The sequence below is a fragment of the Pangasianodon hypophthalmus genome, chromosome 5 (assembly GCF_027358585.1).
Source record: "Pangasianodon hypophthalmus isolate fPanHyp1 chromosome 5, fPanHyp1.pri, whole genome shotgun sequence".
Taxonomy (NCBI): Eukaryota; Metazoa; Chordata; class Actinopteri; order Siluriformes; family Pangasiidae; genus Pangasianodon; species Pangasianodon hypophthalmus.
Window position 1 is genome coordinate 11,986,687 of NC_069714.1, and position 16,675 is coordinate 12,003,361.

The 16,675-nt window shown below is 39.8% G+C and overlaps 1 protein-coding gene across 3 annotated transcripts; it reads left to right on the forward strand.

The window, feature by feature from the left end:
• The first annotated feature begins 2,189 nt into the window (after positions 1 to 2,189).
• On the forward strand, positions 2,190 to 16,546 carry rev1 (REV1 DNA directed polymerase). Of its 3 annotated transcripts, none has more exons than XM_026910232.3 (22): positions 2,190 to 2,493; positions 4,761 to 4,827; positions 5,898 to 6,030; positions 8,369 to 8,537; positions 8,963 to 9,214; positions 9,316 to 10,010; positions 10,947 to 11,054; positions 11,190 to 11,306; positions 11,705 to 11,831; positions 11,914 to 12,042; positions 12,146 to 12,300; positions 12,411 to 12,530; positions 12,631 to 12,851; positions 13,035 to 13,207; positions 13,312 to 13,526; positions 13,628 to 13,803; positions 13,912 to 14,124; positions 14,236 to 14,326; positions 14,404 to 14,612; positions 14,831 to 14,981; positions 15,134 to 15,236; positions 15,364 to 16,546. In XM_026910232.3, exons 2-22 carry the CDS (start codon positions 4,771 to 4,773, stop codon positions 15,473 to 15,475), a joined length of 3,726 nt encoding a protein of 1,241 aa, XP_026766033.2. In that variant the 5' UTR covers positions 2,190 to 2,493; positions 4,761 to 4,770; the 3' UTR covers positions 15,476 to 16,546. The 3 variants fall into 3 exon arrangements, with proteins under 3 accessions (XP_026766033.2, XP_026766038.2, XP_053090011.1); XM_026910237.3 differs by having other exon boundaries at positions 14,407 to 14,612; XM_053234036.1 differs by having other exon boundaries at positions 2,191 to 2,493; positions 4,761 to 5,765.
• The last annotated feature ends 129 nt before the right edge of the window (positions 16,547 to 16,675 follow it).

Consider the following 16,675-nt stretch of genomic DNA (forward strand, 5'->3'; position numbering starts at 1 on the left):
AAAATAAGAAGTAGGAAATATTTTGGTTTTCAGTCAAAAATCTTCTGTGGAGATTCTTCATGGTGTCAGTGAGCAACCACTTTTACATCTTTTTCTTTTGTCTGGTGATTGTTTGTTTGCAGCCTGTTGTTATGCGACTCACATCATCTCGTAAAAAAGTGTTTGACTCTTGCTCTCTATAGATACTTGGTTCACTGTCTTTCGCTGAAAAGAGGAAAGGCCACCTTCCAATTTTCCTGTCTGCTTTTTTGAAAATCCTAGTGTTTTCTGGGCAAACCTCACCACCTGTACTTTTTAATAATTTTCCCCAAAGTTGCTATGGCAATCAACTGCCGCTCTTTCTCATGTCTTGCACTTCTCTATTTTTGCTTAATGTCCTCAATAAGAGAAGTTTGAAGGAGAAGAGTTTTTCTAATTGTTGGGTTGGCACATTGATGTTTTAACAAAGCACTGACTGTGGAATGAGAAGATCTGAGGTTACCACTGAGTCTAAAGCACCTTTCCTTATATTCTTCCTTTCTTTTGTTTCTCCTTTTGCAGTTGAATTTTCTATTTCATTTTGCAGCCTTCTTTTTTGTTTTTCTTCTTTGATTGATACCTTGATGTTGCTGCTTATAACACGAAAAACATAAACTCAGGGAATTCAATTTTTAAAATATCAGCAGTGGAAAGATGGGTCTTAATGTAAAAATATACATATCTGCACTTTAAAAGCTGAATTACATAATAATCTGAATCACTCCTACTGTACACCTATTCCCACCTTGATGTTCCTTGGACTAGCTTTGCTTTCAGGAGCTGATGGTGGAGCGTTCTGTTGCAGAAGTCTAGCTTGGACTCCTTCTTTTAGATTCTCTCCATTTCTTTCTTAAAGCTCTCTTTTTTCCCTCTTCTTCTTTCCTTTCTCACTATTTCTCCACCATCTTTCTCTTTCTGTAGGTATTGTCTCCTTTTCTCTGGATCAGAATGTCTGCATTCCCTTTAGCGCCTCTGCACTTCAGCTGCAATCAGACGCATTCTTAAAGAATGAGATGCTAAAAATATTTCTACCCCTTTATTATAACTTCTAATTAACAATATAAAAGAATTAACCTACATAATGTGAGAATACTCCTGACATCCACTCCTGAGATGTCCACTCTGTTAGGTACATGTCCACCCTGTTAGGATTACTGAGACGATGGGGTGGACCACAATGGGGTGGACACAATGAGGTAAAAAATAGCCTCTGTATGGTCTATAAATGGAATCTAGCAAACATAGATCTGAATTTATGATGGTTTTGTCCTTTTTAACATGAATATTAAACATTTTTAAATCATGGTTATTTTTCTTATGTAATCCCCTAACAGAGTGGACATTATTATTATTCTTGACCACACCTGACTAATGCCGTAAAATTAATAGAAACAAATATTAAACAGCAGAGCTTAACAATGACCTACAAGTGGTGGTTTCCCTCCATAAGTCTGATGTGCAGTGTGTGATTCCATCACATTGTACAGATCCTCAATTAAAGGAGCAGCAGCATGACATTCGGGGTGGACACACAACTCAAGGGACACACAAAAAACCTCTACTATCTTTATTAAAATTAAACAATTACAAGAAGAAAAATATGTTATTAGGATAATATAACCATAGACACAAAAATATCAATTATTATTATTATTATTTTTTGCGCTTGAATTTGCCAAAGAATTTTAAAATGCAGCTCTGGGGACATGAGAAAATGTGTACAGTTCATTAAATAAAAATTCTTTAAATTAGTAAAATGTGACTTTTTGATCAGGAGGAGTGTGCAACATAATAAAGAACTCTTTAATCTTTTAACATAAACTATTAGGATTTAAATCAGCTTATATTTAATATAATTAATACCATCACTTGTACAGGGGACTTAGAAGTCACAGAATTGTAGGAATGACCCATATAAGGGAAAAAAATGGCAAACTGGAGTTTGTTTTTTTAATTTTGGCGTTTTAATTTTAATTTTATTTTTTTAATTTTATACACCTTTGAATCGAGCCAGGGTTACATCCGGTAACCTTTTTCTGCACTCCTTCTGTTTATGCATGCTAGAGATTTTCGGAACGCTAGAAGGCGTTTTTTGAAAAACCAGCTTGCCAATACGCATGCGCAGTGAAGATCAGCCCTGGGAGGCAGAGACGCATGCGTGAAAATGGTGCGCATGCGCGGTGTGCAGCGGGCAGGAGACGCAGCTCGGGTGGTGACAGACTCGGAGAAGAGCTAACAGTGAACGGTGGACGGGCGACTGGCAATGGAGAGAGGGGACGGTACAGGGAGAGGGATCATTCTGGAGCCACGAGAGCATGTCGGTGATACCGAGAGACGCCGTTTGCACGACTGTTCCTCTAGTGATCTTTTGAAACACACGTAGGAAAGATTAAGTGGACGACGGTGCTGATTTTTTGGAAACAACGGCGCGGTGGTTTGGACAGATTAACATTAGTAAAAAAAGGGGAGAATTAGGTGAGCAGTCATTTTCGCTTTCAGAGGTTCCAAAGCAAGACAAAAACAGCTAGCCCACTGTGGAGCACACACACCAAATGCACTTACACTTTGTTTCTCAGCATGGGTCAGTGTTTTTAGGTAACAGATCATTATCCCAGGTTGATTTAACTGGGCTTTTTGTTCTCTTTGTATGCCTGTAAGTCGTGTTTACTGCAGTGCTTTGATTAGAGCTTAGTTTGTAATGCCACAGTATTATGACCAGGCTAACCTAATCGGCCTCGGGGCTGCTTGCTTATTTTATTATTTCTCCTAGAAGCTCAACTTCTTGCTAGTTTGCTTTATGATCGTTAGTGTCATGTGTGGATTTGGGAATTTGACTTTCTGATGTGTCCGGCATGTTGCAGGAAGCGGACACCATAACATGCCCAGACTCGTTATCACTCCACCTCATGTCAGGCGTTAAACCATTGTGGGTTATTATTTATGCGTGTCCAGCTAGGCTTGGTAGTAAAAAGAGCTCCTAAATCATGGGGCCAGGTGACATATTGTTTATAAGAGTGAACTTGGATGACCTCAGTGACCCAGTGAGTATGTGGCAGTGTGGAGCAGCTTGTGTATTGCAGAGGAGTGCAGATCTGATCTATTTAATATATATATATATATATATATATATATATATATATATATATATATATATATATAAATAAATACACTGATTATATCATGATGATGTTTCCCACATGTAGCATATTGGTGTGTAGAGAGCTGTGGGATTCTTTTGCATTAATCAGCCCCTATGGACCGACACACTGGGGTCATGTCAGGCCAGTTCAACTTTCACTTTTAACATTCAGAGACACAGAGGCATGTTTACACACCATGCGCTGCATTACATGGAGCATTCAGAGGTCTGTATCATGACCATACATCCTTATCTGTTTGTGCTTCTACAGTCTGGAAGCTTCAGGGTGCAGTGTGTAATTTGTAAATTGTTTGTAATAATTATATAAGTTCAAAGAATTATTAGAATGACTGTAATTCACAATATCGCCATGTACTAGATGTCTTTTATTTTAGGGATCTGTTCACGCTTTAACGGCTGCTCCATCCCAGTCTTTTTCCCTAAAAGGCGTATGAGATATACACAGTTACAGCAGAGGGACTGGAGTCGGTTGAGAGAAAGGGTAAAAGTGTCAGGGGTTTCACTGCAATTCACATTCACCTTGTAGGCAGCTTAGAGCTCTCAAAATGACAAACCGCTCTTTTAAGGTTGAGTGTGTCTGATCTTTGCCTTATGAATGCCTTATTCAGTTTATTAGCAATGCAAATCGGTCAGTCAGAAACTCTTGACAGATGATCATCTTTGACCAGCACTTCATAAATTGTTTCCACTTGCCTTAGTGCTTTATCTCCTGCAAAAGCCCCGTGAGTGTGTTGGTGGGAGAGAGCAGATTGATGGAGAGGCAGACTCTTTGTCAGGGTGGGATGTACTATCTTACTGAAGAGAGGGGATGTATTTTCATAAGTGATACTCATGAGAGAGGTGTAGTGTCTCTTCTGTATGTGCAGCATAGTCAGTGAGCTTTTCTGTTGAGAATCAGGTTGTGTGTGCACGTGTTTCTTTCTGGGGGTGTCAGGGACAATGTTTTCAGCAAAGTCTATGGACTCATGGAAGGAATGAGAGAGAGGGATTTCCCTTCTGGCACAACCTCATTCTGTGTCTGTGTTAATGTGCTTCACAGATCAGTTTGTTAAACACCCCCCTCACCAAACTAACAGATGGAACAATCTTGATGTAGAGGTATTTATATGAGAATATATTGAAAGAATGAGATGCTACTCATTCCTCTCTGTGTGAATGTAAAAGCCTTAAATCAGTTCTGAAAAGTAGGAATTTCAATAAGATAAAACTGAATGATTTCATTAAGCCTGAACTTCACAGGGATCTTTGTTTTAGTATGAGGCAGCACAGATAATCACCATTTTAATTTTAATGGTGCACAGTAAATATTCTTTGTTTAATACTACATTTTATTCCTGCCTTTAGGAAAAACTGCCATTAATTGAGCACATATCTGTTATTGATACTATTCTGAGTCATTCATTCTCAGCATTGACTTGTCCAAGACAATATGCTATAATAAAGGTAATATGCTGTATTGTGAAAAAATGTGTGTGTGTGTGTGGTTGCACAGATACACACACGAGTCATATTCTTTGGCTTCTTATAGTTAATGTTGCATCAAGCTCACTTCCTAACACTCTCACCTTTCTTTCCCTGTCAGGTTCCTCAGTATGAGTCGAGATGGATGGAGGAATAAAGCCAGTGAAGATGATGGTTGGGGAGGAAGGGTAAGAGTGCGTTGTAGATTGTCTGAAAGGACACGTTGTTCATTGTGGATGTATTAGACGTTGACTGGCATGTTTAAACTAGACTGCATCGCTAAACAATTTTTTTTTTATAAAATTGACTTTCACATAGGCTGCTCAAATCCATTTTTTGCACATCGACTAAGGCAGAAAAACATTCTGTAGACTGCACAGCAAAAATGCACACTGACTTAACCAATCTCACTTATTTCGATTAGATTCAATTCACTTTGTATGTGGTTTCAAGCCCCTTTCAAATCCTGGACATGCATCAAATTTGATTTCATGGCTTAAAACCAGCATGAAGGCAGGTTGGGTACCTGTGCCTGGAGCAATAACAAGATTTCTTTCTTTCTTTGCATTCTTTATTTTAATATCTCTTCAGGTTTTGTCGCTGTTGTCTGTGCCAAATACATTCAGAATCATTACCTATTTAAAACATAAATTCAGGGTGAAATCTCCATGTTTGTGCAAAACCAAATGTAACTTGTATTACAAAATACACTTAAAAATCAAGAAAAAATAGGCTACTCATAGGAAGCAGGTATCATGTTCTAAGTTCATTTTAAGACTGCAGTTATCCTTAGATGCTCCGTGTCCGTAAATGATGGCTTTGTTAAAAATTGTTCACATGAATTGAAAGGTTTTGGCATGGTGGTACAGGCAGAGGTTGCCTCTGTGTGTTGGGCTTTTCCCTCTTTTGTCTGTTTATTGCTTCAGACTCAACTCCCGAATCCCTGAGTTCTTGCCGTTACCATGGCAACATGGAGCCGCCGTGCCAGCAGGTTCGCGCTTCCAAGTGCGTTGAATGTGTGAGGCGTAATCAGACGCTCGTCAGCCAGACACTGCCCAGTTTGTTCATTGTGTGCATTTCTGTCTGATTCAGCCAGATCATTTCAGGAGCTGTGACTTGCTCGAAGGTTTCTCTCTTTAAACGTGAAGAGGTCTTGTTTAGTGTGTACTAGCAAGTGCTTTTGTATCAGTTGATACTGTTCAGTGAACATGTGTGTTTGTGTGTGTGTGCGCGCGTGTGCGTGCGTGTGTGGGTTCAGGGGGGCTACATGGCTGCTAAGGTCACAAAGCTGGAGGAGCAGTTTATGAGGGATGCTCCCAGGGAGAAGGAAAAACAGGGGACCTCGTCCAGCATCTTCAGCGGAGTGGCTATCTATGTTAATGGATACACAGGTCAGATAAAACACTGCTTACTTTCTGGAGTCCAGTTGGCACCTTTTGTAAAGATTGGTAAAGAATTTTAAAAATGTCACATCTGAAACAGTAAAAATGAGAGGACTATAAACTTTAATTAAAAAAAATTTTTTTTAAAACAAATAATGTCACTCCTGCATTAAGTACATTGTGCAACCTCCCTTTGCCAACATACAACACAGAGTCTTCTACTATAATCTTGATGAGATTGGAGAATACAGAGGAAGGAATCTGAGAACAATCCTCAACACACAGTTTCTCCAGATCCTCCAGGGTTCTCAGTCCTTTCTTATGGACACTTCTCTGTAACCTATTTTACAAAAACCTAGTTCCAGTCAAAGTTCCGGTAGCGTGTAGCAAACTACTGTCACTTACGTTTGTGGTTTTATAAATAAATAAATAAATAAAAAGGTTTTCTTCTGGCATGCCTTCCAGATAGTTTGTTTAATTATAATATGTTTAAATAGGTTTTAAAAAAAATTCCATGTGAGAGTAAGTTGATTTCTGTAACCTTTTTACCCATCCTTACTAAGGGTGCCAATAATTCTGGTGTTGAGTGTGCGTGTGTATATATATATATATATATATATATATATATATATATATATATATATATATATATATATATATATATATATATATATAATATAAAATATGTCTGCACACCCCTGTAAAAATTGCAGGTTTTTGTGATGTAAAAAAAAAAAGTAAACCTTGATAAATTGTATCAGATCTTTTTCCAGCATATATAGCAACCAACAAAAGTGAAATTTAAGTGAAAAAACAAATATAAATGTTTTGGGGGGAAAAAAAGAAAAAAAATGACCTGCTTGCATAAGTGAGCACACCCCTTAACTAATAACAAATTAACGAATAGTTAAAGTACATTTTGCTTTTGCATCTGGAAATTTTATTTCACTCTTCTGTCTTTACGTAATCTTCAGCTGTCTAAAAGAGGCCTGCAGGTTTTGTGTCCAAAAATAGATTGGTATTTGGAGCTATCCCAGATTCTCTCTATCTTAACTAGAGCCGCAGTCCCAGCTGAAGAGAAGCAGCCCTATAGCATGATGCTGCCACCACCATGCTTCATTGTGGATATTGTATTCTTTGGGTGATAAGATGTTTTGTTTTTGCACTAAACATATTTTTAGAATTATGCCCAAAAGGTCTATATAGGTCTCATCAGACCATAGCATTTTTTGCCAAATAGTTTGGCAAAATTAGGTGGTCTTGGATTTTTTTATTTTTTTTTAAATAAATCAGTGAGAGAAGGCTTCCGTCTGGCCACAGTGACATTCTTGTGAAGAATACAAGAGATTGTTGTCACATGAATGGCATAACCAGTACTTGCCAGATATTCCTACAGCTCTTTTAATGTTGCTGTAGGTCTCTTGTCAGCCTCCCTGATAAGTTTTCTTCTTGTCCTTTTGTCGATTTTGGAAGGACATTCTGTTCTTGATAATGTCACTGTGGTGCCCCATTTTCTCCAGTTGTTGATGATGGCCTTCAGGGTGTTCCATGATGCATCTAATGTTTTGGAAATTCTTTTGTACCCCTCTCCTGATCGATACCTTTCAACAGTGAGATCCTCTACATGCTCTGTAAGCTATTTCATGGCTTCAGCAGTCATATGAAACCAAGAGTATATCAAGAAAATCCTACAGCAGCAGCTGATATTTACTTGGGGTTAATCAGAATCACTTCATTGATAACGTCTATGATAATTACTTTTCAACATGAAGAATGTGATTGGTTAATTCTAAGAACAGCCCCATTATAACAGGCTGTGCACACTTGTGCAACCAAAACTGTGTAAAAGTCTTGGAAACCCTACATTTTTATATAAATTTAATCTCTAGGAGGCACTAGGATGAGACACCTTTTGTGCCTTCTTTTTGTGCATTCACATACCAGTAGGAAAGGAACAAAAACTGATCTCCAGACATTTTATTTCAAATGTTATGTTTCAGAGAGATTTTTGTATTTTGTTAAGCAGTGAACCATATTGGATAACTGACAATGTTTCTGATTTAAACGTCATCAAGGCTGTCTGGAATTTTACCTGCAGAGACTGTAGCAAGTTCTGGAAGAAGCCTGGAACAACCTACCAGCCAATTTCATTAAAAACCTTCATGACAATGTACCAGAGAATTTATGCAGTTGTAAATGCAAAGGCAAATCATGATTTGATTTAATATTTTCATGAAAGATTTACTGTTTATTTCATAACGTATTCATAATAATTATTTTGACACTTGCTTGGGACATTTGCACTATAAGACTTTGCATATCACACTTGGATTTCTCTTTTGTGCAGAACCCAGTGCAGATGAATTGCGCAGACTAATGATGCTACATGGAGGACAGTATCATGTGTATTACTCGCATACCAAAACTACGCACATCATTGCCACCAACCTGCCTAATTGTAAAATACAGGAACTGAGAGAGGAGAAAGTAGTACGGCCAGAGTGGATCACTGACAGGTGTGTGTGTCTGTCTGTGAATGTGTTGTGTCTCTGTGTGTTTTAACTTGTTAACAAGTCAAGTGTGTGTGTGTGTGTGTGTGCGCGCGTGTGCGCACCTCTGCGCCTGTCTCTTTCAGTGCCTGTCTGTGTGTGTGGGTTTTGTAGTTAACTAATCAAGTACATTAGGGACATTTAGGAGCATGCCCTGTCCAGGGGTATAAAACCAATTTAATACCTCTAGTTTACCTTCTACCTACAAATTAACATTTTATTTGTCTGTGTCATTTTAACAAACAATATTAAAAGTTTTTTTTTTAAATTGTTGTTGTTGTTGTAGTACACTGACAATATTTGAACATTTTTTGTGTGGTGTTTGAGCCTGCTATTTAGTTTGTGCGTGTACATGCTAAAGCCTTGTGTTTGTTATACTGTTTCACTTTTAGCATAAAGGCAGGGCGGAAACTCTCATATCTGCAATATCGGTTATATGCAAAGCAGAAGGGCCTAAACTTCACCAGTGTGCGACCTTGGCAATTGAAGGAGCAAGCTGGGTCTGGTCAAGGGCCATCACATTTCAACCTGAACCTACCACAACAAAGCAACCTCCATAATTTCTCAAACCCAGCTCTCACAGTTACTCAATCAGCACCATCCAAACCTACTGAGAAAACCAATCGGCAGATGGTAAACAGACCGTAAGTAGAATCTTTGTATGTATTATATGTGTGCATTTGAGAGACCGTCATGTTATTCATGTTATTTCTTCTCTTCCTCACCGCCTTCTGTTTTGCTACAGGAATGGCTCCCATATAAGTTTTTCTAAGGAGGAAGGTCCCAAACTTAATGGGGTTCATGATGGGTACAGATGTAACAGTTCTGCTGTTACTTTTCTAAAAGGATCAAAGGACCATCTGCAAAAAAATGGTTATGTTCATCCTCTGAATGGTGCCTTAAAACAACAAGACAATGTTTCTTGTTCAAAATCTACACACCAAGGAGCAGAGTTCAGGTGCCCTCAACCAAAAGCTGAAGAAATGGGAATGTCTAGCTGCCCTTCTTCTAGTGATCTTGGATCAGATTTTACAGAATCCTTAGCCAGCACCTCACTAACAGCCAGCCCAACAAGGGCCAAGCGAAGCTCTGATTCTTCCATGCTTTCAGAGCCACCCTCAGCAACAGTCGCAGCTATTCAGGAAAAGCAAGTAGATTCAGAAAGGTCGCATAGACAGGATGAGATTAGCCGAGTCAGACTGAATGGGAGTCACCATATCGCATCGAATGTCACCCTAACAGGCAAACAGTCAGCACAGGGCCCAGAGGCTGGGATTATCTCAGAGTTCTTCTCTCATTCACGACTCCATTATATATCTACATGGCGGAATGAGTTCGCAGAGTATGTGAATACCCTTCAGAGCAGGCGACGGGCTGCCGGGGGTGTCGTGTTCTCTGGAAAAGATAAGCTGAAGAAGTTTAGAACTGACCACTGCGCAGGTAATGTCATTAATTGTTCATTATGCATTTCATTTGTTAATGAGTTCTACTGTGAGCCTGTCTTGTGTCTATTATCCTTCTCATGTTAACAAGTTCTTCTCAGACTAGGCTTGTTATGGTGTCACAGTTACACAGGTATTTACGGTCTGTGATTGGACTGTTCCAGAAAACAGATTAAAATGCATTTCTGTCTACCTGTTCTTACTCCAGTGGTTCTCATCCTTTTTGTGTCTGGCTACAGCTAAAATTGTAGGTTTGATTTCTTAACCCCCCTCTCTCTGGACTCCCCCAAAGTCATACAACACAACCTCCACTTCTCACATGGACTGCACAGAAAATACTTTACACTGCTACCTCTGCTGGCACATCTATCATGTTTTTTAACATTATGACCTTATAACTTCTTAAATGCATCTGTGTGTGTGTGTGTGTGTATATATATATGTGTATATATATATATATATATATATATATATGTGTATATATATATATATATATATATATATATATATATATATATATATATATATATATATATATATATATATATATATATATTTTTTTTTTAATCTTCTTATATACAATGGCTATCAAATGCACATAAGAACATGGCATTGCTGGCCTACCCCAGATTATGAACAAAGTTAGTCACATATTGATCGGAGGCTACTAAATCTAATCATATCATGATTCGGTGGTTTCATCAAATATCGAATCGTTGCCTTAAGAATCAAAATTTTATCATGTGGAAGCCTGAGGTTTACACCCCTAATTCTCAATGCCTTGATGGTCATGTACATGTGTGATTGTGATTCTTTGCTGTACTCTTGTAGGCTTTTGTTTTCTCTTGTGTGATGATGGGACTTTAAGGAGAAGATACTGTCTGGTTGTGTATATTTGGCCTGTCTGAGTAAATCATTTTATTTTTTTTCTTAGGTACCTCATTTATGCCTACTCCTCAGGTATGTCAGTCCTGTATTCTGCATGTGGACATGGACTGCTTCTTTGCATCAGTTGGGATTATACATCGCCCTGAACTTAGAGGTGACCATTACACACAGAGCAGTGGATGCAGCAGAGCATATTATACTGCAACTGTAATAATTATGTGGTGGAGTTGCTGATGATGCCATTCCTTTTTCATTTGGTGCATTTTCATGTGTACTTCTCTCACTCCAGGGAAACCAGTGGCTGTGACGAGTAGTCGTGGTCGGGGGCTTGTTGCTCAGCGTCGTGGTGCCAACCCCCAACTAGAGTTCCAGTACTATCAGTGGAAGCAGAACCAGCACAGAGCAGGTGATATTCCTGTTTGTGCAAGTTCAACATAGACTATCAAAGGGAAAACTTTGGGCATATATTGAGCATCTACTTTGTATTTGCCTATGAATGTTTTTTTTCTTCAGAGTCAGGGACAATAGATTACAGTTTATAACATCTTAAAATCAGCAGCACTTTGGTTAGCTGATTCAAATTGTTTGATTGAAAGGAGCCTTTTATAGTTGCTTTTGGAAGTATTTCCGCATTGGACAAAAACCAACTAATTGTTATAAATGGCTCAGAAACAAAGGGGGAGGCTGGTACTCAGTAATAAAGAGGACATGGGACTTAATGTTAAAATCAGGGCTTGGTATGGATGCTCCCCCCCCTTTTTTTGTAGGACGTGCTCATGATTGTTTTGCTGTCTGATCTCTTAGGAAGAACAGATAATGACTTTGAGATGACCCCTTCTCCAGAGACTGAGGAGAATGGCAGTGATGGAGTGGAGCATGACCAGACTGCACTCTCTATGGCAGAGATTGCTTCCTGTAGCTATGAGGCCAGGTACTCATTTAAGCAACATAACTGCAAATTTCCTATATGTTTATTATTGTATGTACATAAAGATGGATATGTGTCTTTACAGGCAGGCTGGTGTGAGGAACGGCATGTTTTTTGGTCAGGCTAAGCAGCTGTGTCCTGAGCTGCAGTCGGTTCCCTATGACTTCCATTCGTACAAACTGGTGGCACTGGCAATGTATGAAACTCTGGCCAGGTATGTAGCACTTATCCAGCTCCTGCTAATCTCTGACATGTTGACAATATCAACATGCAGTTCTGCAGTTCTCTGTAATAAATTGCTCACTCTGTTTTTGTAGTTATACATATAACATTGAGGCTCTAAGTTGTGACGAGGCCTTACTGGATGCCACATCCCTCCTGGCAGAGCTGGGGGTCACCCCTGATGAGCTGGCCTCTGCCATCCGCTCTGACGTGAAGGAGAGGACTGGCTGTTCTGCCTCCATCGGCATGAGTGAGCAAGTTGTTTTTAACTAATGAGAATTAACACTTGTCAATGTTTGCTTTATTTTTAATGCCTTATTAATAAACATAATTCAAATGATGCTTCATGTCTCTCATCAGGCTCCAACATCCTCTTGGCTAGGATGGCAACCCGGAAAGCAAAACCAAATGGCCAGTATTTTCTCAGGCCGGAGGAAGTGGATGACTTTATCAGAGACCAGCCTGTCACTAGCCTGCCTGGTAAATTCACTGTGGACATATGAAGTCCATTTGCACACATATTAACTCAATTTATTATAAACAATCAGTTTTGTGTATGTGTGTGTGCGTGTGTGCGTAGGGGTGGGACGCTCTATGAGCAGTAAGCTGGCCTCTCTTGGTGTGACTACTTGTGGGGACCTGCAGCAGTTGTCCATAGTGCGCCTGCAAAAAGAGTTTGGCCCAAGGATAGGACAAACTCTCTTCCGCTTCTGCAGAGGGCTGGATGACCGGCCTGTACGCAGAGAGAAGGAAAGGAAGTCTGTGTCTGCTGAGATGAACTACAATATCCGCTTTACAAAAGTGAGACCAGACATGGAGTCAATCCTCCTTTAAAATTCTTTCATGTCATTTTCACTGGCTGTACATGTATCCTAGATATTTAATGAACTCTATCCCTTGCTTTCCTTTTAAATATTCCAGTCCTCGTTATGTAGACAACTCAGAATATACAGTAATTCTTTGCTTTATACTGATTGCTTTTAGGTAGAGGAGGCAGAAACGTTTCTGACAAACCTGTCTATGGAGGTACAGAAGAGATTGCAGGGGGCAGGACTTAGGGGGCGCCGAGTTACCCTGAAAGTTATGATGCGCAAAGCAGGCGCTCCTGTGGAGCCTGCCAAGTATGGAGGCCATGGCATCTGTGACAACCTGGCAAGGTGGCCTAAAATAAACTTTGTAATTTTATAAATATACATCATATATTCTGTTGTTCATTTGTTTTAGGGTGTTATTTGTGAGTATTACTGCTCTGCCTCTGCAGGTCTGTGTTGCTACCTCATCCAACAGACTGCGGGCAGCTCATAGCAGCTGAGGTCATTAAGCTCTTCCGTGCCATGAAGCTTGCTGTTGTAGACATGAGAGGAGTGGGACTGCAGGTGCATCTGCTGGAGAGCCTATCTCGCTCTCGCTCTATCAGAGAATTGCTCACAAGTAGACGGCCTATGTTCAACCATAGCAAAGATGTTCAAAAAACAGGTCTGGGTGCTATGTGCATGCCTAGGATGTATGTCTGTATTTAAATTCTTTAAAGCCTGACCTTAAATGATAAATGGCCTCTTTTTTCTTCATTTTTTCAGATGATTTGTCTAGAATGTCTTCCAGTCAAAAGGAGATTTGCTCTCCTGCCACAACCTCCTGTACTTTTTCAGATTCAATGCCTGGGACAAGTAAAGGGGGACTTTCTGGCACACACTCACCCAGCCACTCTCGAGCAGACCTCAACTTCAGCATAGAAGTGCCATCTCCCTCTCAGGTTAGAATGCCCTATTCTGGTTGTAGCTCATTATGTTCACAGAGCACTGCTCATCCACAATTCATCCACTTTCAAAGGATCCTCAATAGTCTATCTTGCTTTCTCCAGGTGGATCGCTCTGTGCTGGATGCTTTACCTCCCGAGTTGCGAGAACAGGTAGAGCAAGCATGGAACCACAAGCAGGTACCAGATTCTTCATTTCACCCAGCCACCCCCCAGCAAACCTTTACTGTAGCACCCTCTGTGCTGCTCCACCTCCCTGACCAGCCTGGGCAAACAGACAGCACAGGCATCATATTGGAACTTCCCGACTTCTCCCAGGTATCTTTTAGCTGACTTGTGTCAGGATTTCATGTTTAAATCAGACGCACACGGTGGAATAATATTGCATGCCTGGTTTTGTATGCAGTACTTGATTGTTTGCTTCAACAGGTCGATCCAGACGTTTTTGCAGCACTACCCAGGGAATTACAGGAGGAGCTACACTCTGCTTACAGACGCAGAGAAAATACTCAGGCTCAAGGTATTGTGAGGTAGCAAAGAAAGTGCATTATACAAGTTTAGGTGACATCCTACTCATTACTCACTAAATTGTGTTAGTAGTGGAGCAGAGGAACCCGCTCCTTCACCTGAAGCAGACTGCAGTTGGCAGGACAAAGCGGCGCTACAAGAGGAAAAATGCCAGTCCTGCCAAGAAAGGCTCTAGTCCATTAAAGAGACTCATCCCAGGAAACAGTCCTGCAAAATCAAGTCCCTCCAAAACCATCCCACTTTTACTAAAAGGCAAAGAAGCCCTTTCTGGCTTCAAGGTAGTTCTACACTTGAAGTATTGCATTTTACACTTCTCACTTCTACTACACACAGTAATTTGTAGTAAACACATTTATTTTGACTGGACTTAAAAAAAAAAAAAAAACACAAATTTTAGGCCAAAGTAGTACTACCTGATTATTTATGCATTCATGCAAGTATACAATTTATGATGAGTTCCAACTGTTTTCATATTAATCTGAATGTCTGTTATTAGATTGAAAATGTACCACCTTCATCCTCTCTGAGCCATCAAGCCCCTGAAGTGTTATCCAAATGCACTCCTCGTCCAGTCCCCACCCTAGCTGGAGCTTTTGAACTCAGCGATGTCAGAACCCTGCTGCGGGAGTGGGTTACTACCATTTCAGGTAAAGCAATGGATTATGCATCACAATTTCCTGGTTCTAACATACATGGGTCATGTTTCCGGCTGATAATCGGACCAATCTTGTTTAAGCATCTGAACTGAGTAGCTAAGATTGGGGAGATTGCTGATAACACAGATGGTTTAACCCTGTAGATCCTATGGAGGAGGACATTCTGCAGGTGGTGAAGTATTGCACAGAGCTAGTGGAGGACAAAGACCTGGAGAAACTTGACCTAGTCATCAAATACATGAAGAGGTAAAACTCATTTTCTCTGCCTTATGATAAACCACTGCTTTTGTCTTTCCTGTCCCTGATTTTCAGAGTGAAAATTCATTTAGCCTTTGCCTCTATGTGGGTCTTCTCATTTTTTGCTCTTTGTCAGGTTGATGCAGCAGTCAGTGGAGTCTGTGTGGAGCATGGCCTTCGACTTTATACTGGACAATGTGCAGGTGGTGGTGCAACAGACCTATGGCAGCACCCTGAAAATCACTTAGAAGCATTTGTGAGGTCTGTTCCTGCACTGACAGCTTGAACCTACCCTCTTGCCAGGAGATTATAGAAGCAAGATTCAACACTGGTGGCTGCTTCCATGTATCTCCCTGTTGCTGTTGTATGACTGCACTCTTCCTTTGGATCAAGCCTTTCTCCTAGGACACAGAGGCATGTAGTTGGGCTTAAACAACTACATTTTCAACAGCAATTTGTATTGTTACAGCAACAGATTATTTTTGTAGCAACAAGACACACGGTCTTATGACAAGGATATCATATCAGCAGCAGTCCGTGGCGTATGTTTGAGTACAGAATGACACCACATTTTAGCCTGGTCGTAATATGATCTTCAAAAACTATCCTGATGTCAACATCTGAATGTTTTGTCCTGGTTGCTCTGATCTATTTCACAATGAGTGCTATACTAACACCAGAAACATATGGCAAACATGGTAGCAAAGTAAAAGGTGACTGAGGATTTTTCCTCTAAAATAGGTCAAGCCTAAGGTTTGACAAAAAAGCTAGCATTTTGTAACTCTCAAGTGCCAGATTTTGTAAGTATATTATGTAGATAACTACATGTATGTAGATGACAATATTTCTAAATATTCTTTTATTTGTGTGTGTATATAATGTTTACAACATTTTGTCTTGTGTAAGAGAGAGAAATGAAGAATAATATAATTGTAATTAATCATTTGCCAAAGTCCTTTTCAGATTTTCAGACCATTTCATCATGTATCTGTATGATAAGCCCATAGACCAGTGTGGAGTTCTGGGTAGCCTATAAAAGCTTTCATCATCTCCAGAACACTTCATAATTAAGCAGATTTGGATGTGTGTTTTGAAAAGAATTGTCACTAAATTACATGATGAGAGTTAATCTGCTCATAGTGCACCTGTTGTATTCTTTTATTCTGCCACGAGTATACATAAGGGAAGGCCTGGAAATCTATTTGGTCAGCAAAATCTGTCTCAAATGACTGACCTGTGCCTGAAGACCTGAAGCTGTGACATCATTTGTATGTTTTTTTAAAAATTTGTTAATAAACTTGGATATCTGCTCTTATTAATTCATGCAGGTTGTGTATTTGACAGTTGGTGATTGTTTAATAACTTTTGGACCATAAGTGAAGGAGAGCAAACAGACAGGACAGGGATTTGTTAAAGGTTGCAAATAAAGCTGCCATCCCAAAGATGTG